Here is a 26,649-nt window from a genome sequence, read left to right as displayed (position 1 = left end):
GTGTATTGCGGGGGCGATCGAAACACTAATTGTTTTAGCCACAGTCGCCCGTTTTCCAAAATTCCGCTCTGCTGCGCTAACGCGCCTCATAGACGTATAACCTAGGCGTATACATGTATGTCGGCACTGTGTGACAGAGCAGAATTTTAGAAAACAGGCCCCCGTGGTCTTAATTATCAAAGTCAGATGATGTAGGACCTATATATTTAATTTCTAGTGTGAATATTCCAAATAGTACACTACAGAATCTATAGCTGTGGGTCAATAGCTGTAGTGTTTTCAGACGGCATTTACGGGCTTGTTTTGACTTTGTGGTGGCGGGGTTAAAATCGTAAAAGTCAAAACCAGCCCGTAAAAGGCAGGAATCCCGTCTGAAAACACCACAGCTATGGACCCACAGCTACAGAATCGATAAAATGGATACCTATAATTTCCTCAGCCTTGAAAGCGGTACCGCTAACGTACAGTACGGTAAGTATGTATAGTTACGACGTTATGCGCCTCGAAGCTAAAAGACATTAGCCGCCTTTGCCCGGAATTCCCCTACTCTGTACCCAAATGTACTAAGCCTTAAACTCGCTTGAATTAAATCTTATACTCAAAATATCTAATGAGACTGCATGATATAATAAAACGAAAGGACAAGATATAAAAATATCATCATGAATAAATTAGCATAAATAAATAAAAACATACCGACAAAATACATGTAAATAATGCAGTGCAAAGTAAACATATCTATGCAAATAAATTGAAATTACAATGCAAAAAATTCCAAATTATTGAGTGTCCTTTTGAGACATGTTTTCGAAGCAATGTATTGTTGCCGTAGGGCATCTTCGTGACAACGGCATATGATTGGCGGATTAGGAGTTGATATCTATTTATGGACGCTCAATAGACAAGACAATAAACAGGGCTGCTTTAAATGCAATGAGTTACGTAATAGACTGTAATTTAAAAACGCATATTAACTTGTCAATAGCCCACACATAGCGGAGATTCAGCCGATTAGGAAGGCTTAGCGCAGGCCATATCGACGAACATTTGATACAGTCGCCTTTTACGACACCTGATTGGGTAAGTTCAACTTTTGAAGGCACGTTTCAGTGTCCTAGCCATATCTGGGGTTGGATGTTTTGGTTTGCGGATACCGGGTTACAGAGAATGCCATAGCTACGTAGAGTAACCGTGGCTACGGTGACTGTGCTACGCGCCAAATCCTGTAGCTGCGACCATAAGTCCGATGACACTCCGGCCATCTCCTCAAACCACTTTCGCTAGCCAACCACTGTGTTATTTCAGGCCAGGGACCTCGAAACAACTTTAAACCATGCCGCGACCTAGCCAAGACGGGATGATGCTCCTTAATTAGGGACCACACAAAACAAGGTAGTAGTATCAGGTCAAAGATCGATATCGTCACGCCCTTTTCCACACTTCTGAGACTGTATGCGCAGCTGTCGTCGACTCTGGCTCGCCTTCCCAGTCAGAGATCTGTTTAATACGCTGGAGTTCAGGCTCTCGACATGCGAGGTGCAGATGTCCACTTAAAGAGTTGAACTTAGGCCAAAGTAATTAAATTCTTTGTTTTGCGTCCCCACCCGCCTAGGTTTTTAAGGTTTTCATGAAAAACACACACAGTGTATTTGAATAGGAAATTTTAGGACCTGACCGCTTAGCTTGTCAGAACGAAAATTTTGTTACAATTTATTATTTGCTGCAATCAAATTACACTGTGTTAATTTTCTTGTGTGTGTTTTTCAGCCGCTTAGACGAGTACCTTTTCCCATTTAGAGTGAACGCAAAACAAAGAATTTATTTACTTTGGCCTTATCAAGAGCGAAAAGGTCAACGCATTAGTTAATGGTGCAAGTGATGTTTTAGGTTGTGTAGAGAAACAAAAACCGGTGTAAATCGGACTTGAATATTCTCGTCTCAAGTTATAGTCAATAATTTTATTCATTTCAAAGCCAAGAAACACAGTAAAACGTGAATGAGTGTTTTTAACTTCAATGACATTTAGCGTGATATTGTAAACAGTGCCACGCCCTTCCTGCGTTTGATGTGCCGTGTGATATCCATTTGATATCTAGCGTCTCTCGAATGGTCAAGGCTAAGAAATCCCTTATATTTACTTGCGATTGCTATGTATTGTACGCTATTGAATTCAATTTAACCCTGGATGTTTAAAGACGCTACATTCCATAAGCCAACCGTAAGAATGTATAGTGATGTATTTTTTTAATTATCAATTAGTCAAAAACGTGTATAAAAAAGCTCTGAATTTAAGAACAACGACACGTTTTGACAAGCTTTAGATTAGTTTTGGACACCTTTTACATTCTCCCGGTACTTTATGTTATTAAAGTAGGAATAACAATGTATAGATTAAAAAAAACACGATACTATTGTTGTGTAGTACTTTTATCACAAAGAGTAGCACAGAGCTGAGACGATCGTTAAGTAGAGTTCACATTGGAGTCCGAGTTGTCTCCATGGCTGTTTGGCGATACAGATTTAAAGTGGTGCATAACCAACAACTTAGTGTCAGCTTTACTTACTGAAAGCAGAATTACAGGGCACATACGAAGAAATTAAACATTATAAGTGCTTGTCGTATATTTTTTATGATAACGACCTATTATATTATTTATGGAGCGACCTACCAGCGCATCCAATCATGAAATTACACGGCCGGCATTTGGGTTGATTGGCCCAGCGGAAAATATGGACAAAAATACAAATTGTGGAATACCACAGTCCCTCTATATAAAATACGGTCACTCCAATTTTCGTTTCCAACCTTAGCTAGTCTAAAAATCTTAGTGAATCTTCCTTTCGAAAATAGTATTGATTTTTCTTGACTTGAATGGCCGTGACGTTTGATCACTGTCTAGCACCGGCTTACTCGAAGGTCCCGTGACGTCATCACTGTCGTTCAGGCGATGACGTCACGTCATAATCATCTATGTCGGGAAATCGTTAACGCACTGTTATGAGCCCATTGCTCGGACGTATTTCAGAGTTGGGAAGATTTCAGGTTTATCATCACTGTACCTTGGATTGGAAGATAAGTCACTCGAGGGCGCTCTCTACTTTCCCCGGCCCCCTCTTATGGAGGGTAGCGTAGGGAGAGTCCTTGAGCGACGAATCTTTCAGTCTATATTAAAGGTACCTCTGTACGTTAAACATTAGCAAGCCGCAATTGTATAGTAATAAATACTATCAGAACGGCAATCGAATTTTAAATTATGTTCAATATACGCGTCGCGTCCTACATGTAGCAGTTTTTGTATGCCACACAACGTGTGCACTCTCTACATTATATATGGTAGTATGTGCCCCGAAAAGTGAAAGACTTACACAGTTTGCTCAAATTTCCCCAGCGAAACTTTTAACCGTTCTCTTACCAAATCACTAATAAAAATCAGGGTCATCGCGCAGAATCTGGTACTAGAGAGACAAATTACCTAAGTCCGATTCGATATTTGAAAAATTAATCAAAATGAGCGGCATCCCAGTGTTAACTCTTTGGGGGAAATGAAATATTCGATATTCCTAAAACTATGATGTTAAAGTACTTCTTAAATCACAAGCTTTAAAATGACCCCCCCCCCCCATAAGTGGTTAATCAGGGAGCCAGATGATGCTACTGTAGGGCACTCCAACGACACTCCGACAACCTGTGATCCTTTGTTTCCAGCTCAAAATAATCACGTAAACATGTTTATGCAAAGAAAACGTGGGCGTATTCGTTTTTGAAATTTTCCATTATTGACCATCCTTTCAAGTACACGGTTAAACCGTCACTATACTATCGTTTTACCAGAGTGCACGACTTCGGAACTTGGCTTACATTCACTTTAATCCCGGGTCGGGACTTGCCGCTCTCTCGTGAGATCGAAATCATGTCACATTGAAGTTCCTTTATAATTTCAAAGAGCAAATGCGCTTTCACATAGGATCACGTCCATCATAATATAAGCAATGGCCATCACTATATATGGAATGCACGTGACAATAGAAGAATTCACATCACAATATAATAATTTCACATCAAATAAGCAATTTACATCACAATATAAGAGATTAACATAACAATATAATGAATTCACATCACATAAAAAATGCACATAGTAATATAATAAATTTACCTAACAATGTAAAGAATTGACATCACAATATAATGCCCATTATGATATAGTGAATATACAAAATGTTATTATGTCACCTAACTTAAAGTTCCATGACAAAAAATTGACCTTTTCAAATCTAACAATTCTCTAGTCGTTAACAAGCTCGGAACCCCTGTAAATTATACATCGTCTGAAAGCCTAGATACAGGATGACACTTTGGTGACAGCAGTGTCACCATTCTTTACACAACTATCACGTGACACGTAATATGCATAACCTTTTAAAAATCGGTTTTCCCTTTTTTGTCTCAATTCTTCAAAATATCTGACTCAAACTTGCTGGAATGCAAGCTGTCACGAAGCTCTTCCAAAAAGAGTCTCAGATTTTTTTGTATCTTGCTTTGTTTTTTATGGAGCTGAGAATAAATTCATCGCGGCTCTGGAAGTTTTTCTTGCATGGAAATGGAATACTTTCAAATTGAATGACTTTGCAGCAATGAAGTGATCCAAGTCCACAGCACTTGACAGGACACCACACAATATGGCTTGAAGTACGTCATCAATTCTCTGCAGTCCACTCACCAATGACCAACACCACAGTCCAATCACGGCATGTATGCCATTGTCCGCGATCGCACTCAGCGCCATATTCCTTGATATCCATGGCAACTGCATGGCAGTGTCACCCGCGCAGCAGAAACACCCTAGCAAGGCAAACCCCAGGAATCGTTCCCATGACAGCAAGGCAATGAACCAATTAGCAACCATTTCACAATTGCGACGCACCAATGAGATCAACCGCACAGGAAGAGGTCAAAGGTCATATTCATTCTGAGTACACATCATCAGTCTTCCTGAATATTAAACACCCCAAGCACTGTTGTATTGCGGCTCTTTCCTGAAATAAAGCAGATAAAACAAATGATATTTTCAATAAGTTTTTGGCCCTTATGATATGCTTTAACCCTTTCACCACCATGGTTTGTCCCAAATCCATTGTTTTCTATGGTAAAGTTGGACCTGTATACAGGGAACTGGGGGTGAAAGGGTTTAAAACATTTTGATTTAGCTGCATGCTTTTTTTACGTGAAGTAGTTGCTTATTCAATGAGGTAAATTTCACAAAAAAATTTACCTGCTTGACGTAGCTATCAGTATCAAGACACTTTGACCATTGTTAATAATAATAATACTTTATTGCATAACAACATACTTCGGAAAGTGCGGTATAGCAAGAACAAAACAAAACATTGCATAAAACATTGTTGTCTATGTCTTCACCTGCATATTTACCTGTTAATGTACAGAATTGGTATCTTAAATTGTCAGTCTCATTGAAAAAATTATTTACGATAAAGATTATTAAATGTGTAATGTTGAAAGTGAAATATGGTAAGCGAGAGTCTTGAAATTGTGATGTCATGGTGTTGTTACGCTGTTCCGAAGAATAAATCTAGTACCAGGGGCAGTACAGGGTACCCTGGACTGCAGGAGAGGTCCCAGGCTACCTGTTGGTAGCCCTGCATATATATATACAGGCGTTGTACAGCGTTCCACCACAACGCCTCGTTGGTAGCACACAGCACACAGGGCTAACCAGCCGGTAGCTTTTCATGAATTTACAGAACCATTTCACACACACACACACACACAGAGACTCAATCACCTATATGCATGGTAATACAGCAGTCAATGTAATTCCTGTGGTTGATATCGATAGGGGGCAAATATCGGGGATTAGGCCGTGTTTGTCATAAAACTACGCCTGAGGGGGTGGGGCACATTGCCTCATATTGATCCCCCTAGTCACTTTCATGGACAAGTGGAGAATTTATGAATGCCCAACTCATTGGGGTGGGGGATTTATTTGTCTTAGGGGGGAATTTTTCAGATTGTCTTTCCCTGGGGAGTGGGGCATTTGGCAAAATTCATGACTAATTTCCAAATCCCCCCACTTCGCCCTGGGGTGGGGGGTACCGTTTACCTTGACTACCGCATAACGGTATACGATTATTTAATCTACAGGCGCTAAGCTCATTGTAAGCCTTATACTAGCTCTGCGTACAGGTCTGTGTGTTCCCGGCGTGATACGGCTTCTCAATCCGGGAACACACAGACCTGTACGCAGGGCTAGCCTTATTATACTAGCAAGCATATGTGCTTCCCCACAGATGCATGGAATTGCCAGTATAGTATATATAGAGAGAAGAGGCCCTTCTCTCTGCGTATACTACACTAGCAATTCCATGCACCTGGGACCTTCTTATACAGCATGGCAGCACTAGGAAGCACTGGGTGAGCAAAGCGTTCGTGATGCAATCACTCGGCAATCGAGAAAGCTCACGGGACGCGGACGGGGCGACGAGGCCGCATCCAACGCCGCCGTTGTAATGCTAGGAAAGGTTCAAATGATGTACATACCAGCAACCTCAGTAAACTGGGGCTACCTGTCAACGCACACTTCTCCAAAAGCAATACAATTTCTTAGCACACGACCCACAAAATGACCTTGTATCAGCTGTGTGAACGCTTCCGTGTAAACACAAATAACGTTCAAACAGCGCAGGCTCAAATTATGACCTTTGACGTCATCGTTGTTGTGACCTTCAATCCAGGGCTTTGGAATCCAATACCCAGCTGGCCGGTCATTCGATTCACGGTCCCTCCACAAGTAGACGGACCGTGTTCGATTCTAGCATTATAATTTTATCTTGCCATAAGCTTGTTTCCTAGGACAAAAATGAAGATGAATATATGAAAAGTAATCGTTACATGACTCAATGTTCGATTATGAAAACAAACTTGAAGATTTATCATTAGGCGTATCATATCTCTAAAATTTGATGAGAATTTTCGGAAAACGAATGCACTTTTCTCTTCGCAACAGAAATGGGCCTACAGACAAAATAGAGAGAGTGTCTATGTCACACCAAGAACAGTAACTTTTAAATCACTATGTATATGCCTTGGAGTCACTTCTACCCTACAAACGCGATTGTGCAATACCTTAGTCCAAGCTTAGTCAAAGCTTATATGAAGCTTGGCGCCGAAGCTTAGAACAATGTTTTGCGTGCCAACCTTAAATTAAGACTGGGACGCCCAAGATTAGCTGAAGCTTATCCTTGCACACCTTTGTTGAAGCTTAGGGCAAACTAACCTTTATAAAAGCTTAAACTTCCAAATCTTGTTCCAAGCTTGGCAGTAAAGCTTGGGCCGAACTTTACGGATAGCTTTTTATCATCCTCGTTTCTACTGTAGCTTTTGGGTCCCTTGACCCAGCATTTGACCTAAGGGTTATTTTTTGCTCAGTTTAGGGAGCCGATTTTGCTGCAAAGTCTTGCCAAATTATTGGTTTGAAAGTTATGATCCACATTTAAGTAAAAATATAGACCAGTAGGCGGGCTTTGGATAAAATAACCACGAACGCGTTGAAATATGTTTGCGTTGAGACTGACATCGCGACAGGAACACCTCTTGTCATCACTGTCCAGTACGCCCGGTACTCATGTCGTCTGCACAGCTGAAGAGTGCGGCTTGATCGACTGCATCACGACTTTTATGAATTAACCGCTATATGGCAAGTTTCTTGTTGACAAGGTTTAATACTGATGTACTGAATTATATCGAGTATAGCCAAAATGAGCCACAAAAATCCGACTACACTTCTGAAAATACACGACAGCGAAGAGATGCACACACCACACTTTACGATTTGTAGTGACTCAGAAAGTTCGTGATCCTGTTCCTTGTAAGTTTTTGACACAAATCATATTACGTAGTAAAGATACTCCCACGAAAAACGAATTTTAATGCAGGTCGTTTAAACAAGTTTAGTCATATTTAGGCAAGCCAGTGACAAAAATATACGATCAGACGATGTAAATACCTTTGAAATGGTTTATTCGTATATTGCAACAAAATGTACACAGTAATCAGTTACAAGTTACGAAGCTGTACTCACTTCAAGTATTCCCTAATCCGCTCACAAATTCCTTTCTAAGATGATAAATTCGGCATATTGGACGTTATAGGAAGGACATTGATAATTCTTGAAGATGAACTGACTGGCACAACTATACTATTAAATGTACATCCACGTTGCATTCGTACAACTTCAGGCGAGGCCGTACAGATATCTGTAGGTTTTCCTCCGGGAGCTGCGCGAGGTCGATTTTGACCGGATTTTGGTGGGCCTCGTAACTTTCATGAAGGGCTTTGAGTATTTTTCAGAGCTGAAAAATTACTCACTTTACACACTCCAGCCTATGTTTCACATTTAATTCGGTATTTCATATAAATATTAACATCCTTCAAATTATGGAAACCCGGATTGACATCTTAATAATTAAATCGTTTAATTTGAAATTTTACTACAACCACCCAGTGAAGTGGAATGGCCCAAAAGCGGAATAATATCAACAAGTGAAACGGTTGCCATCACTCCTTCGCAACCAACTTTCTATATGAGTACGGCGCGAATAATGAATAAAGAAGGGCCTATTTCTGTCGATTTCGTATCGAGTATCGAAATGCCGCCAGGGAAATTATCAAAACCAAGTATGCATGTATGATAAAGGGGTTATTATACATAATGCGTTTGCATTTTGGACACAATACGATATCGACCAAACTGCGTATCTGCGTTTTCCGGCGTACGTAACAGCTCCGTTGTTTGTCCTTAGGTGAAGGTTAAATGCCAAGCTTCACTGAAGCTTAATCCCAGCTAGGCTTGATTTAAGATTTGGTAATAACCCTGTTCCAAGCTTTGGACACAATCTTATTTCAAGATTTGCAAACAAGATTGGATTAATCTTTATCGACGACAAGCTTGGCCGAAGAGCACTGGCAACCTTCACCCAAGCTTAGAGTACCGTCAAGCTTGGACTAAGGTTCTGCACAATCGCGTGTGTAGCCCTGCGTACGATGCTGTGTGTTCCGCTACAGCTAATAGCCCCGCTCACTGTGGTGAGCGGGGCTATAGCTGTAGCGGAACACACAGCATCGTACGCAGGGCTACTTCTACCCCAATCTGCCAGGTGTAGGCCTAGAGTAAGCTTACGGCGACGTCTGTATACTTTCGCGGTGAGAGGCGACAGCAAGAGAATACCGCGAAAGTACAGACGTCGCCGTATTCTACATCTAATTTTAATCAGATTGGTTCTACCCTTGTCTCACACAAAGAGTTGTGCGCTGTAGATAGTAACCACCGAGTAAAAGTTGCCGGGTGGCGGCGTGTTTCCCCAATGGGTCAGCCGACTTTTTACGCCTTTCAAAAGTTCAGGCGAAGGTTTATCTAATTTTTCACAGCTTTTAAATTTTATCTAAGTTTTTCACGACTTCAAAAAAACTTACCATGAAAATAACTCATTCTCGCAAGCCAGAGCAGTAATTTCCGCTCCGCTGACGGGTAGCGCTGAGCTGTTGCCGTAAAGAGGCGCGTGTTTTACGACGATGAAATAACTGTGTATTGCGGGGGCCATGCGCGATCGAAACACTAGATAATTGTTTTAGCCACAGTCGCCCGTTTTCTAAAATCCGCTCTGCTGCGCTAACGCGCCTCATAGACGTATAACCCAGGCGTATACATGTATGTCGGCACCGTGTGACAGAGCAGAATTTTAGAAAATAGGCCCCCGTGGTCTTAATGATCAAAGTCAGATGATGTAGGACCGATATATTTAATTTCTGTTGTGAATATTCCAAAGAGTACACTACAGAATCTATAGCTGTGGGCCCATAGCTGTACATTACGGAAGGCTCCATTAACTTAGGAATACCTACTTCCCTAGAGGATCAATTTCACAGACCTACCTTTCCTACAATGGCACTACAATAGCACCCGCTGGATTAGATAAACATAACAATGGAACATTCACACCCTGGGGATTAAAAGTCTTCTGTTTGTCACCCGAGTTGCTCAGGCAAGGACTCGGGTTTCAGGTACCATGCAAGTTAATGCAGTCGTCCTCTAATGAGTGTTTTCAGACGGCATTTACGGGCTTGTTTTGACTTTGTGGTGGCGGGGTTAAAATCGTAAAAGTCAAAACCAGCCCGTAAAAGGCAGGAATCCCGTCTGAAAACACCACAGCTATTGACCCACAGCTACAGAATCGATAAAATCGATACCTATAATTTCCTCAGCCTTGAAAGCGGTACAGCTAACGTACAGTACGGTAAGTATGCATAGTTTAGACGTTATGAGCCTCGAAGCTAAAAGATTAGCCGCCTTTGCCCGGAATTCCCTATTCTGTGTACCCAAATGTCTTTATTCTATATTTAAACTCGCTTGAATTAAATCTTATACTCAAAAAAATCTAATGAGACTGCATGATATGATAAAATGGAAGGACAAGATATAAAAATAATATCATCATGAATAAATTAGCATAAATAAATTAAAACATACTGACAAAATACATGTAAATAATGCAGAACAAAGTAAAACATGTATGCAAATAAATTGAAATTACAATGCAAAAATTCCAAATTATTGAGTGTCCTTTTGAGACATGTTTTCGAAGCAGTGTATTGTTGCCGTAGGGCATCTTCGTGACAACGGCATATGATTGGCGGATTAGGAGTTGATATATATATATATGGATGCTCAATAGACAAGACAATGAACAGGGCTGCTTTAAATGCAATGAGTTACGTAATAGACTGTAATTTAAAAACGCATATTAACTTGACAATAGCCCACACATAACGGAGATTCTGCCGATTAGGAAGGCTTAGCGCAGGCCATATCGACGAACCTTTGATACAGTCGCCTTTTACGATACCTGATTGGGTAAGTTCAACTTTTGAAGGCACGTTTCAGTGTCCTAGCCATATCTTGGGTTGGATGTTTTGGTTTGCGGATACCGGGTTACAGAGAATGCCATAGCTACGTAGAGTAACCGTGGCTACGGTGACTGTGCTACGCGCCAAATCCTGTAGCTGCATGGGACCATAACTTCCGATGACACTCCGGCCATCTCCTCAAACAACCTTCGCTAGCCAGCCACTGTGTTATTTCAGGGACTGTGTTTCAGGCCAGGGACCTCGAAACAAATTTAAACCATGCCGCGACCTAGTCAAGACGGGATGATGCTCCTTAATTAGAGACCACACAAAACAAGGTAGTACCGTAGTATCAGCTCAAAGATCGATATCGTCACGCCCTTTTCCACACTACTAAGACTGTATGCGCAGCTGTCGTCGATTCTGGCTCGCCTTCCCAGTCAGAGATCTGTTTAATTTTCTTGTGTGTGTTTTTCAGCCGCTTAGACGCGCACCTTTTCCCATTTAGAGTGAACGCAAAACAAAGAATTTAATTACTTTGGCCTTATCAAGAGCATAAAAGGTCAACGCATTAGTTAATGGTGCAAGTGATGTTTTAGGTTGTGTAGAAAAACCGGTTTAAATCGGACTTGAATATTCTCGTCTCAAGTTATAGTCAATAATTTTATTCATTTCAAAGCCAAGAAACAGTAAAACGTGAAAGAGTGTTTTTAACTTCAATGACATTTAGCGTGATATTGTAAACAGTGCCACGCCCTTCCTGCGTTTGATGTGCCGTGTGATATCCATTTGATATCTAGCGTCTCTCGAAAGGTCAAGGCTAAGAAATCCCTCATATAAACTTGCGATTGCTATGTATTGTACGCTATTGAATTCAATGTAACCCTGGATGTTTAAAGACTCTACATTCCATTAGCCAACCGTAAGAACTTATAGTGATGTATTGTTTCAATTATCAATTAGTCAAAAACGTGTAAAAAAGCTCTGAATTTTAGAACAACGACACGTTTTGACAAGCTGTAGATTAGTTTTGGACACCTTTTACATTCTCCTGGTACATTATGTTATTAAAGTAGGAATAACAATGTGTAGATTTAAAAAAAAAACACATACTATAGTTGTATAGTACTTTTATCACAAAGAGAAGCACAGAGCTGAGACTGGAGACGGTCGTTGTAGAGTTCACATTGGAGTCCGAGTCGTCTCCATTCAGTTTAGCGATACAGATTTAAAGTGGTGCATAACCAACAACTTAGTATCAGCTTTACTTACTGAAAGCAGAATTACAGGGCACATACGAAGAAATTAAACGTTTTAAGTGCTTGTCGTATATTTTTATAAACGACCTATTATATTATTTATGGAGCGACCTACCAGCGAATCCAATCATGAAATTAAACGGCCGGCATTTTGGTTGATTGGTCCACGTAAAATATGGACAAAATACAAATTTGGAATACCAATACCAAAATACGGTCACTCCAATTTTCGTTTTCAATCTTAGCTAGTCTAAAAATCTTAGTGAATCTTCCTTTCGAAAATAGTATTGATTTTTCTTGACTTGAATGGCCGTGACGTTTGATCAGTGTCTAGCACCGGCTTACCCGAAGGTCGCGTTACGTCATCACTTTCGTTCACGCGATGACGTCACGTCATAATCATCTATGTCGGGAAATCACCAATGCACTGTGATGAGCCAATTGTTCGGACGCATTTCAGAGTTGGGAAGATTTCAGGTTTATCATCACTGTACCTTGGATTGGAAGATAAGTCACTCGAGGGCGCTCTCTACTTTCCCCGGCCCCCTCTTATGGAGGGTAGCGTAGGGAGAGTCCTTGAGCGACGAATCTTTCAGTCTATAAGGTACCTCTGTACGTTAAACATTAGCAAGCCACAATTGTATAGTAAGAAATACTATTAGAAATATGATCGAATTGTAAATTATGTTCAAAATACGCGCCGCATCCTACATGTAGCAGTTTTTGTATGCCACACAACGTGTGCAGTCTCTACATTATGATAGTATGTGCCTCGAAAGTGAAAGACTTACACATTGTGCTCAAATTTTCCCCAGCGAAACTTTTAACCGTTCTCTTACCAAATCACTAATAAAAATCAGGGTCATCGCGCAGAATTTGGTACTAGAGAGACAAATAACCTAAGTCCGATTCGATATTTGAAAAATTAATCAAAATGACCGGCATCCCTGTGTTAACTCTATGGAGAAAATTAAATTTTCGATATTCCTAAAACGAAGATGGTAAAGTACTTCTTAAATCACGAGCTTTAAAATGACCCTTCCCCCCCCCCCACAAGTGGTTAATCAGGGAGCCAGATGATGCCACTGTAGGGCACAACAATGGCACTCCGACACCCTGTGATCCTTTGTTTCCGTTCAAAATAATCACGTGAACATGTTCATGCAAAGAAAACGTGGCCGTGTTCGTTTTTTATATTTTCCATTATTGATCATCCTTTCAAGTACATAGTTAAGCCCTTACTATCGTTTTACCAGAGAGGACGACTTCGGAACTTGGTGTACATTCACTTTAATCCCCGGCCGGACTTGCCGCTCTCTCGTGAGATCGAAATCTTGTCACATTGAAGTTCCTTTATAATTTCAAAGAGCAAATGCGCTTTCACATAGGATCACGTACACATCATAATATAGGCAATGGCCATCACTATATGCTGAATGCACATCACAATAGAAGAATTCACATCACAATATAATAATTTCACATCACAATAAGCAATTTACATCACAATATAAGAGATTAACATAACAATACAATGAATTCACATCACATAAAAAATGCACATAATAATATAATAAATTTACCTAACAATGTAAAGAATTGACAACACAATATAATCCCATTATGATATAGTGAATATACAAAATGTTATTATGTCACCTAACTTAAAGTTCCATGACAAAAAATTGACCTTTTCAAATCTAACAATTCTCTGGTCGTTAACAAGCTCAGAACCCCTGTAAATTATACATAGTCTGAAAGCCTAGATACAGGATGACACTTTGGTGACAGCAGTGTCACCATTGTTTACACAACTATCACGTGACACGTAATATGCATAACCTTTTAAAAATAGGTTTTCCCTTTTTGTCTCAATTCTTCAAAATATCTGACTCAAACTTGCTTGAATGCAAGCTGTCACAACGCTCTTCCAAAAGAGTCTCAGATTTTTTGTATCTTGCTTTGTTTTTTATGGAGCTGAGAATAAATTCACCGCTCTGGAAGTTTTCTGGCATAGAAATTTTTTACAAGTTTTAAAACATTCTGAGACACACTTTAGAAGATCCTCAGGACTGCTTGCACTCACACAAATTTCAGCCTTACATCTCAAAGCATTCAAACGTTCTTCGTGACTACACCTTAAAACTTGATGAAATATGTTATGCATTCTTCACCAGTGATATTACGCGGCTCTCCCAAAGGCTTCCTGTAAGATTCCAGTATGTTTCGCTTTGTCGTGACCACAATAGCATGTAAGTATCTATTCATTGCTTCGACAAAGTTTGTGTGCGATGTGTGATAGCGAGTATGGGACTGCGAGTGCTTCGTGAACTCTACAGCATGTGGAGGGGTCACAGTCAGAAAAATTGTAGCAATTTATCTCGGTTATTGAACCATAGTGACTGGCTGTCGTATGTTGTGAGTTCGAACCCGGTCGAAAATTCCCGGTATTTACAAAGGCCAGTGGACAAACTTTTTAGTTTTCATTACCTTAGAAATCAACTACATACTCCCTTTGTCTTCTCAAAATATATGTGTAGTGTTGCCAACATATATTATTAAACGCAGCACACTCGATGTGCAGTACGTGTCACTTGTATTGTCAAATGACAGCTAGTCCTGGAATAAATCGAGCGGTCATTCCATGGATAAGATGCGCCCTTTGGACTCTGCTTGCAAGTTGATCACAGAGTATTTTGATATGATTTTTAGGAGTTGGAAAAATAACGTTTTTTAATATTTTTACAACTCGATACCATTGCATCGAATAAAGCTTACGCTTAAGCATTGAATTCTCAACTTTTGTTTAAACGACTTTGCATCAGAAACCTTTTAATTATTTTTTAATGTCAATGAGTCATCAATATTTCTGAAGATATTTGTTTAACATTTTTTCGGATATTAGTCATGCAAGTGCCTTGTAATAAACTACTGTAAAATATGTCTTTTTGCAAGCATGCCCTTTTGGTAATTTATGCAGTGTATACTTAACGGTTTGCAAGTTTCAAATGCAGCTACTTCAAAACACATATCTGTCTTTCGATTCTAGCTACATTTAGAGCCCACTAATTGAATGCACGTATTTATTTTAATTAATTCCAAACACCCTTAAAAATCCTGCAGCTAATTCAAAGCATTTTGACAGAACGTTTTTTTACACGTTCTTATTCATTACTGTCAACTCATGACATATATATATATATATATATATATATATATATATATAATATATATATATATATATATATATATATATATATAAGCTTACATGTAAATTTAAGTGTTTTTGTTTGTCATAGAAGCTTTAGTATATATATATATATATATATATATATATATATATATTGTTATGTAGGTCATTTCCCCCACACTCATCATGACCTGAGTTCAATTAGTCTAGAACATTCTCAAGGTCACTGCCCTTAATGACCTCACAACCTTGAATTCAATTAGTCATGTTTGGAATGTTCTGGAAAGTTGATTAGTTGTGTAAGAGAGATAATTTTAGAACAGTAATTAGCATGTCAATAAAAGTTCTAGATTGTTCTTATATGCCTTTATAAAAGGGACGTGCTCAGCTTCCAGTCAGACTTTTGGGATCGTGTCTCTTGTGTGTTACTAAACTCCAGCAGTAGTCATTCTCAAGACTTTTCAAGACCTTCACTGTCAACGCTGGATTTATACTGTGGACTTTGTGCAACTTCAAGCCTGCAAGCCAAAGGACTGTTCATTCATCCGACTGACTGTTACAACTCTGAGACTGGAGCTTTGCCGTCCCAGCTGAGATAAGTAGTCTGTACACTTTTAAAGCTTGTACTCTATCCCTGACTTAGCAATTAGTTTTATTTTCGTAATAAATTTTGTTTAAACGTTAACTGCTGAGTTCACCCTTTTTGTTCGTTTTCTCTGCACGTAACAAAATTGGGGGCTCGTCCGGGAGACGAATATTTTGAGCCGTTTGACAACATTTTGACAGCTTTTCAAAACTACTATATACTGTGAACTCAGTGAAATTTAATCATGGCGGAATTTAAACCAGACGAATTTATGGATGACCTTGATCAGGACACATTTGATTCCCTCAGAAAAGACGACCTCATTGCACTGGCCAATTTCCTTAAAGTAGATGTCAAAAGATCTATGCGCAAGCGGGAAATACAGTACCACATTGCAAAACATTTAGTTAATTTAGGCCAATTTGAGGAATCCACCTTAAAAGATTATGAACCTGAGTCTTCCTTTGAACTCAGAAAATTAGAGTTAGAAATGCAGACAAATTTGGAGATCAAGAAACTAGAATTACAAATGAGAGAGAAAGAATTACAAATGGAAGAAAGACAGAGAGAGAAAGATAGGCAGGAAAGATTAGAAATGGAAGAAAGACAGAAAGAGAGGGAATTGGAAATGAAAGAAAAAGAATTGCAAATGGAAGAAAGACAAAGGGAGAAAGAAAGAGAGGAAAAAGAAAAGGAAAGAGAATTAGCAGAACACCGACTGCAGTTAGAAAGGGAACATTTAGAGCTTGTACAGTCAGGAAAATCCTTCCCTTCAGGCAATTTTGATACCACTAAGCACTTTAGGTTAGTTACCGTCTTTAAAGAAAAGAATGTTGATAAATATTTTCTTCATTTTGGAGAAAATTGCTCAGAGTTTGAATTGGCCTAAGGAGTCCTGGTCTATGCTTTTGCAGAGTGCTTTGGTGGGTAAAGCCAGAGAAATTTACATTCAGTTGTCAGTAGAGCAGGCTTCAAATTATGATTCTGTGAAGGAATAATTCTCAAGGGCTATGAGTTGGTGCCTGAAGCTTACCGTCAGAAATTTAGGGATTGTGAGAAGGTGAAGGATCAAACTTACGTTGAATTTGCTCGAACAAAAGAACAACTGTTTGATCGTTGGTGTTCTTCGGAAAAGGTCAGTCAGAATTATGACAAATTACGACAACTTGTTTTGATAATTTAAGAGGTGCATTCGGAGTGACATCAAGACGTTTATCAATGAACAAAAGGCAGATACATTGGAGGTTGCTGCACGTTGGCCGATGATTATTCATTGACCCACAAATCTTCATTTCTCAGCAAACCATCCCAGTCCTTTTCTACAGAAACAATGCAGGTAAATTTAACTCCTCCTTTTCATCCAAGAATTTTTCAAAGGAGAGTAGGAAATCAAATGAACAACAGTTCACAAAATTCAAGTAACACTTCCACATCATCAGATCCCAAGTCTCAATCTCCTTCTGACAAACAGTTTGGTACACTTTCTTGTAATTATTGCAAGAAAGACGGCCATTTAATGTCAGATTGTTTCAAATTGAAAAGAAAACGTGAAGGTCAAAGTGGTCAAAGTGGATCTAAGCCCACCGGCCTTATTTCTTCATCATCTCAATTAGAGTCTAATAATGTGTGCAACACATTTTCTGAGGTTAAACCCCTCTTATCCCCAATTAATGAGGTCAAGGTCAATTCTTCTCAAGATAGCATTATGGGTATTTTCGAACCATTTATTCATGATGGTTTTATATCACTTTCTAGTGATTTCTCTTCCGCTACCCCTGTCAAAATTTTAAGAGATACCGGGGCTTCCCAGTCTCTTTTGTTGGCAGATACCCTGCCGTTTTCTGAAAAGTCATTTTCAGGTTCTAAAGTTCTTATTAAGGGGGTAGATTGTAATGACTACATTCCGTTCCTCTCCATAATGTCTACTTGTCTTCGGACTTTGTTTCGGACCTGTGACTTTAGGTATTAGGCCTTTTTTGCCTTTTGAAGGGATTCACCTTCTTCTTGGAAACGACCTTGCTGGGGACAAGGTCATTACTAATCCACTTGTGACTGATAATCCTACTTTAGATCAGGATCCAGAGCCAATTGAACAAGAGATACCCGATTTATTTCCTTCGTGTGCTATTACTCGAGCCATGTCAAAGAAAACTTCCGAGAATCAAAATACTCTCAAAAATAATGTCACAGATGTTGACTTAAATGACACCTTTCTCAGTCAGGTGTTTGACACGGATCATTTCGTTATCCCTCGTGGATTGAAACTTCCAGTAAAACTGCTGACCAAAGTCAGACATTTTCTAGATCAAATCTCATTGCAGAACAACACAAAGACCCAGATATTTTGTCTTTGTTTGACAGGGTAGATGATGAAGGTAAAACTTCAGATAGCTCTGTTTCCTATTATACAAAGTCTGGTATTCTCATGCGTAAATGGAGACCTCCAGACGTTTTGGTTGATGACGATTGGGCTATAAAACATCAAATTGTGGTTCCAAAGCCCTACCGTGCTGAAATATTGCGTCTGGCCCATGAAACGCCCTGGGCTGGTCATTTGGGAGTAAGGAAAACTTATCATAAAATTCTCAGTCACTTTTATTGGCCTAATCTCAGGCAGGATGTAGCACATTTCTGTAAAACTTGTCACACATGTCAAATGGTAGGAAAGCCAAATCAGACCATTCCAAAGGCCCCTTTACAGCCAATTCCTGCATTTCAAGAACCATTTAGTAGGATACTAATAGACTGTGTTGGGCCCCTACCAAAAACAAGATCAGGAAATGAGTACATGTTGACAATTATGTGTACATCAACTCGGTTCCCAGAAGCCATACCACTGAGAAATATACAGACAAAGACTATAGTGAAAGCTTTAGTCAAATTTTTCACTTTATTTGCCTCCCTAAATGTGTCCAGTCCAATCAAGGCTCCAACTTTATGTCTGGAATTTTTCAACAAGTAATGGATCAGCTAGGCATTAAACAGTACAGGTCATCCGCCTATCATCCAGAAAGTCAGGGTGCTCTTGAGCGATTTCATCAAACTTTGAAAAACATGATTAGGACCTACTGTTTTGACACAGAGAAGCAGTGGGATGAAGGAATTCATTTTCTGCTCTTTGCTGTTAGAGAGTCAATTCAAGAGTCTCTTGGTTTTAGCCCATTTGAGCTTGTATTTGGACATACAGTCCGTGGCCCACTTAAGCTCGTTAAAGAGAAATTCCTATCAGACGATGATGATTGTCTGAATATTTTGCAATATGTGTCAGATTTTCGTACAAAACTCTCTAAAGCATGTGAATTAGCCAGAGAAAATCTTGAGTCATCTCAGCAGTCAATGAAAGTCAAATATGATAAAAACACCTCAAAACGGAAGTTTGAACCTGGTCAAAAGGTTCTTGTTCTTCTTCCAGTTCCTGGCAAACAGCTCCATGCTTGTTACTTTGGGCCATATCTAATTGATAAGAAATTGAGTGATTTAAATTACATCATAATAACACCTGACAGGCGAAAACAAAAACAGCTATGTCACATAAATATGCTTAAGCCATATTTGGATAGGGACAATCCTACTATAACTCAGCCTGTCAGTGCAGTCAGTTCAAACCATTATGAAGATAGTGATACTGAAACTGACTTGAGTGAAAATACTCTAAACTCAAAGCTGGGCTCGGTCAAGCTTCAGAACTCAGAAATCCTGGAGAAGCTGGAGTCTACAAAGTTGGCACACCTCCAGCCAGAACAACAACAACAGGTGAAAGAACTGCTCCATGAATATAAACACCTGCTTCAAGATGTTCCACGAGGACAACCATCATCTACCACAACGAAGATGTCTGCGACAGTAATCCAGTGGAACAACATCCAGACGGACTGAATCCTGCGAAAGCGGAATATCTCCAGGAGGAAGCCAAGTATTTGCCGAACAATGACTTTATCGAACTCAGTAAAATAACCGGACTTTGCCGTGCATACTTTATGCCAAATTCAGTGCCATTTCAAGTTTTCCAACAACAAATTGCAAGAAGATAGTCATGGGACATCCTGTTTGCTATTTTTCACGCAAATTTAACAAATCTCAGAGAAACTACTCTACAATTGAAAAAGAGTGTTTATCTTTGATATTAGCTTTACAGCATTTTGAAGTTTATGTTACTTCTTCAAATCAGCCAATAGTGGTTCATATCGATCACAACCCTTTGTTTTTCTGCAGAAATTAAAGGCAAAAATCAGAGATTGCTTAGATGGAGTTTAATGTTACAGGAGTTTAATCTTGACATTAGACATATCAAAGGCAGAGACAATTTAATTGCAGACTGTCTCTCTCGTATTTAGAGTTTATTATTGTTCACTTTCAAGAATTTTACTTTAGAGTAAAACAAAATTTGAGTACTTAAATCCTTTTCAAGATTACATTTGTAAAAGAAAGATTTTTCTTTGAAAAATTTTCTTTTTTGAAGAGGGGGTGTGTCATGTAGGTCATTTCCCCCACACTCATCATGACCTGAGTTCAATTAGTCTAGAACATTCTCAAGGTCACTGCCCTTAATGACCTCACAACCTTGAATTCAATTAGTCATGTTTGGAATGTTCTGGAAAGTTGATTAGTTGTGTAAGAGAGATAATTTTAGAACAGTAATTAGCATGTCAATAAAGTTCTAGATTGTTCTTATATGCCTTATAAAAGGGACGTGCTCAGCTTCCAGTCAGACTTTTGGGATCGTGTCTCTTGTGTGTACTAAACTCCAGCAGTAGTCATTCTCAAGACTTTTCAAGACCTTCACTGCCAACGCTGGATTTATACAGTGGACTTGTGCAACTTCAAGCCTGCAAGCCAAAGGACTGTTCATTCATCCGACTGACTGTTACAACTCTGAGACTGGAGCTTCGCCGTCCCAGCTGAGATAAGTAGTCTGTACACTTTTAAAGCTTGTACTCTATCCTTGACTTAGCAATTAGATTTATTTTCGTAATAAATTTTGTTTAAACGGAAACTGCTGAGTTCACCCTTTTTGTTCGTTTTCTCTGCACGTAACAAAATATATATGTATATTTATATATATATATATAATGACACAAATTACTCCAGGTACAAAGTAATAAATATCTATATATATTATATATATATATATATATTATATATATATATATATATATATATATACCGGTGTATGCAAAGTTTACTTGATAGAACGTAATACACGAAGCTGATCCAAATAAGAATACAATGTCGTTAGCAACATTGCTTACAACGTTTACTTTTCTTAATGGACAGTGCTGGTGTGCCTAGACAGTGTGATGGCCGCAAACAAATGCTACTCGTGCGAACATACTGTAGGGGTCAGTGGAGGGAATCTGAGCTGCTATGACGATTTCAAATCATCAGCTTTTGAGGCTACCTGTGGTGCTGACCAAATGTGTCAGGTAAGATCATTTAGGGGACATTTTGAGAACAGTGATAATTAACTGAGGCACAGTGTGCCTTGGGCAAAAAACATTTAGACTCTGAAATCTCCTAGAATATCTGTTGTATAGCACTTAGGGGTTTATATGAAAGCCCATTCGTGAAATTGCAATTTTACTTATGGAATTAACACATTTATCGCGGCCATTTTGAATTTTTAAGTGTTGGTAAATATTGGAAAATTCCTTTTACAGTTCGATAGCTTTTGCTGTGACCCCAATTCTTATTCTTGGTTTTTAAAGCTGATTATACACTTTTCTTGAGTCAAGGTTTGTTCAAAGTTGAAATCTCCCGATTTCAGGCATGAACCACCTTATTACATACACATGATAAGGGAAACACATTGGTTTGGCATTGTATAGAGGTTTGAAAAGCTATATTGCCACTATCACAAGAATCTTCAATACTTACAATGCATGCTCGATCACTGTCATTGTTCAGGCTTTTAATGTATTTAAACAGTTTGTTTTTATAAAATTTTTCCATGATTAAAACTTCCAGCACTCAAGCAAAGTATGGCGATTTAAGGAAGATCAAAATTAACGAAATTCTTTGTACTTTGTACTTTTTAATTTGTTAGTTCAGTGGAGGATGTTTTTAGATCGAATACGCTGAGTTTTTGCCTGTCTAAGCATTCCATATTCCCCTGATTGTCTTAGGCCGGAGGGAAAACATATCGTTTCTCGGCTTTGTTTTGATGGCTAATTAAGCGGCAAATGTATAAATACCATGCATTTCTACGCATCTGATTTCACCAGATCTATGGTTTAAAATACCAAAGTTGGGACAAAACAAAACAGACAATACAACACCTTAAATGATATTGTTCCGTGAACTCTAAAATGTACACCAAAAGTTCTTTTCAGAAAAGTTCCGCAAGAGGACATCCAGTTGCATATCATTTTCACAAGAGGGCGTTCATCCTCCACCACAGGGAACCACACACCTCTTCACTCATGACCAACAAATATCACAAGAATGTTGGGATTTTACTCTTTACAGGTTTCAGTTGTCAAAGCATTGAACTCTGACGACCGATTTTACGTGAGCAGAAGTTGTATTAGTATATATGACTGTTACCATGGTTGTCAGCGAGGTAGCCATGAGGATACAAAAGGTTTGTATACCAGATATGAACTGAATATGCTCACGTGTTTTATAACAAGTTCATTAATAGTAGTACGCTTCATAGAGCAATGAGATATATGTTATCACTATATGTAGCAGGTTTTTCTTCAACTTCGCACAGTACTCTCAGAGTTTAATCACTAATTACAAAACTTTGTTTAATATGCAAATGAGCTGTAAATTAGCTTGACACTGCTCAATGCTTTATGGGACAATTAGATATCCATCAGATCAAGATTTGTAGCACGTTTAATTTAATGCTGTAATTTCATAGTAATGCCACCAATAACAAAGTTCATTAAATATGCAAATAAACCCTTAAAAATAATTTGACACTGTTCAATGATTCATAGCACAATTAAATATTTATCAAATCAATATCTGAAGCACATTTCACAAAATTTTGGTGCCGAAATTTCAGAGTTATATACCTAATTATAAAGTTTATTAAATATGTAAATGAACCCTTAATTAACTTTACACTACTAAATGCTTTACAACACAATTAGATATCTGTCGTATCAGTATGTGCAGCAGTTTTCATCACATTTGATGCAGTCATTTCGGAGTTACATGATTAATTATAAGACTTCATGAAATATGCAAATGAGCTAATTATTAACTTGACACTGCTCAATTCTTCTCAGTACAATTGGATATTTATCAGATCAACATCTGTAGCAAGTTTAATCAAATTTAATGCTTTAATTTTGGAGTAAAATCACTAATTAAAAAGTTCTCATTAAATATGCAAATGAACCCTTAGTTAACTTCACACAACTAAATGCTCTACACCAAAATTAGACATCTGTCGGATCAGTATCTGCAGCAGGTTTTCAGCACATTTGGTGCAGTTATTTTGGAGTTATACCACTAATTACTAAACTTCATAAAATATGCAAATGACCTATTTATTAACTTGACACTGCCAAATGCTTCTCAGTACAATTAGATATTTATCAAAACAATATCTGTACCCAATTTCACTGACTTGGGTGACGTAATTTCAGAGTTATATACCTAATTACAAAGTTCATTAAATATGCAAATCAACCCTTAATTAATTCTACACTACTAAATGCTTTACACTACAGTTAGATATCAGTCGGATCAGTATCTGCAGCAAATTTCATCACATTTGGTGAAGTTATATCGGAGTTATATGACTAATTACAAACCTTCATAAAATATGCAAATGAGCTATTTATTAACTTGACACTGCCTAATGCTTCTAAGTATAATTAGATATATATCCGATCAATATTTGTTGCAAGTATCATCAAGTTTGGTGCAGGAATTTCAGAGTTATCTTACTAATAACAAAAGTTCATTAAATATGCAAATGAGAAGATAATTGACATGACACTCACAGTATCATCATAATGTTCTTAGATTGTCACCTGTGAAAAGTTTCATGAAATTTTGTGCAGTATTTCTTGATATATGTCTACACTGTCATTACCGTCTCCATAGGGAAACCATTGTATGGAAAAATTCGATATTGCATAACTTCATTAATATGCAAGCCACACTAACCAAAATCTAATCAGTTCTTACAAGTACCACATGGTACCTGTGTACCAAATCTGACTTGAATCCGTTCAGGCGTTTTTGAGTTATCGTGTAAACAGACAGACAGACAGACACACACACACACACACACAACACACACACTAACACACACACACACACACACACACGGACAGACAGACAGACATCGCTATGACAATAGCCCACGTGTTTACACACGTGAGCTAAAAATGAAAGAGGATCAAGATAACAAGTCAAATGATCATGTATTTTCGTTCCGAAGACCATAATTTGTTTTGAAATTTAGTTTTATGGTGTATATAAAGAGCTTAGGCTACCGAGTGATGTTCATTTGCTGATTCTTCTTTAATATCATGTGGACTGTCATTGTTTTCTTTTATCTGTTGGTGAAGTCAACCAGTTTACTGCATCGCTGTTCATTTTCAGAAAGCTCATCGTTGATGGTAGCTTGTTTTACAAGTGTACCCCTGTGATTAATATGGCAGAAGTAGACATGCTACAGTAGGACGGATTTTCGTAGATCTGAACACCATTTCTCCCAAAATATGCAAATGTGCTCATTAAATACAGCAATGATAAACAAATAGATACAAAAACCAGCAAGTCTAGGCTTGTGAAATTTGGCAAAGAAAACCTACTTTTCTGCATGTCGTTTTGAATTTGTTAAAAGAACGTTGGTCACATGACTGATCAACACAAATAAGCAAAATAAACATCGATGTTGATAATGAATAGTTAACCTGGAAACTGTAGAACTTTGAAATTTTTCAATAAATTATCAAGTTAATTCAGATTTTCCTTGAAATGAAGGTGATCATATGCATATGATGAAAGCTTACGCTAAAAATTGCAAAAATCTGAACTGAGAAAATATTTCTCATCACGTTAACATTTGCTTCATATATTCCAAATAGTACTTATAAATAATTCTAGGCAAAACAAAGTTGCTGGAATACCTGATAGGCAGGTAGGCAAAATCGGAGGTGTTTCAATTAGAATTATTGAGTTAGGCTTTACATATCAATGTTTATCAACTATAGAGATAGATAAACCAGGAAAATTAAGACAAGTATTCAGGTAAAACCATTGTGTCCTTCATTTTTGCCCCCATATAATTAAATATACATGACTTTGCATCTTTTTGCGACATGTTCCAGTTTAAAGGGAACATTTTTTTCAAAAGGTTTGCCTGTATTCTTTTGGGTTACGAATTGATGTTTTCTTTGTTCTTTCTGTCTACAGATACTGAGCTATGTGTGACATGCTGTGACAGTGACCTTTGCAATATTGGAAACGGGAGTACTGGTGTAATCTCCAGTATTTTGCCGCTCTTCGTCTTCGCTGGCCTGGCTATCTTCACACTTGTTTAACAAATTTGAACTGCCACAAATATTTGTACGAAGAGGTTGCTCTTTTCAACCTCTTCAGACATGTCAACTAACAAGAATGGTAATTAAAGTTGTATATACACTTTTTTACAGTAGTAGAATAATCACATATTGTATCACATTTATACAATATAGTGTTATATAAGCTGCACTATCAGCATTGAAAGTGTGTGTGCATGGATGCCTCAGACATTACAATCCTCAAATTATCATAAATGTAAACATATCGATATCAAGTTTCAATGTTTTGGTTATTGTTTTTTTAATTTCTATGCTAATTTTTATCACGTAGCATCTTGTCTTTCTCACTGTAAATATGAATACATTCTCATCTGGCAGCTTACGTAGCATTTCTCTCTAGAAATATCTGGCACTCATTGGCCAGTGTCTAGAGTTGTAAATGCCATACCGTAAAGCATATATTTGATGTATTCTATCGGTGTATTGCGGTTCATGTGCTGAAAAATTTGATGTATTTTGCCTTGCTTTGTTCTATAACTGAGTACATTTGTTTAAGCTGTGACACAAGGGACGGCCTACATATGCGAAGCTATTTTTTTTAATACACAACTTCACAGACATTTCTACTCAAGCGAGACATTTCATATGATTTCATATAAATTCATCATTAATACAATGATGTAGGTAACACATTTGCATAGGCACTTTCTCAAACATTTCACATAAACACCCTTATTGCAGTAGTATAATGTTTGGGCAAGTTCATAGGCTTACATTTTAACACGTCATGGATGGATGTCGGCTCTGAATTACTGTAGATGCATTGTTATTAAACAGCTTACAACCACATCGCCCGATTTGAACCGAACCCTTCCAATGTAGCTGAGATTTGTCTTTACCTTTTTGTTACGTTTTCTACTTGTCTCATTATCATAGTTTTAAAGACAGTTTTCAGTTTGTGTCAGATACTGTGAAGCTGGAACCCTGACATCCCCTTGTTCTCTACAAAGATCCATCTTCCCTGTAGACCGAATGGGGTCAGGTTAATCGTGGCGATGAAAGGATTGACAACTCTTGTTTATTGTAATAGAAGCTGTCAGGTTTTCATAGAATGTAACTTCTCACTTTATCAGTAAATTATGTATATCTTTGTTACGTAAAAGGGTTGTTGTAAAATAAACTCAAATATACTTCTATGACAA

The 26,649-nt window shown here is 38.2% G+C and overlaps 1 protein-coding gene and 1 long non-coding RNA gene across 3 annotated transcripts; one reads left to right on the top strand and one right to left on the bottom strand.

Annotated features, from left to right (window-relative positions):
• The first annotated feature begins 952 nt into the window (after positions 1 to 952).
• On the top strand, positions 953 to 26,649 carry LOC139123688 (uncharacterized). Of its 2 annotated transcripts, none has more exons than XM_070689860.1 (5): positions 953 to 1,080; positions 14,358 to 14,432; positions 21,231 to 21,379; positions 22,422 to 22,536; positions 25,341 to 26,649. In XM_070689860.1, exons 2-5 carry the CDS (start codon positions 14,402 to 14,404, stop codon positions 25,466 to 25,468), a joined length of 423 nt encoding a protein of 140 aa, XP_070545961.1. In that variant the 5' UTR covers positions 953 to 1,080; positions 14,358 to 14,401; the 3' UTR covers positions 25,469 to 26,649. The 2 variants fall into 2 exon arrangements, with proteins under 2 accessions (XP_070545961.1, XP_070545962.1); XM_070689861.1 differs by lacking the exon at positions 953 to 1,080 and adding an exon at positions 10,786 to 10,928.
• On the bottom strand, positions 3,755 to 10,099 carry LOC139123690 (uncharacterized). Its single transcript, XR_011549759.1, has 2 exons — positions 9,950 to 10,099; positions 3,755 to 5,037 (listed from the first exon to the last, which is right to left on the bottom strand). It is a non-coding gene; the product is annotated as an uncharacterized lncRNA (long non-coding RNA).

Source organism: Ptychodera flava (assembly GCF_041260155.1).
Source record: "Ptychodera flava strain L36383 chromosome 23 unlocalized genomic scaffold, AS_Pfla_20210202 Scaffold_23__1_contigs__length_28996876_pilon, whole genome shotgun sequence".
In the NCBI taxonomy this organism is placed as follows: Eukaryota; Metazoa; Hemichordata; class Enteropneusta; family Ptychoderidae; genus Ptychodera; species Ptychodera flava.
The sequence above is the reverse complement of the archived record's forward strand: the minus strand, read 5'-3'. Positions and strand labels throughout refer to the sequence as shown.

Bases quoted from the DNA above. Each gene is read 5' to 3' on its own strand.
- LOC139123688 (XM_070689860.1), top strand. From the start codon at position 14,402: ATGTTTCGCTTTGTCGTGACCACAATAGCAT. The intron at 14,433-21,230 runs GTAAGTATCTAT...CTTAATGGACAG, and splicing joins TGTCGTGACCACAATAGCAT to TGCTGGTGTGCCTAGACAGT. The intron at 21,380-22,421 runs GTAAGATCATTT...TACTCTTTACAG, and splicing joins GTGCTGACCAAATGTGTCAG to GTTTCAGTTGTCAAAGCATT.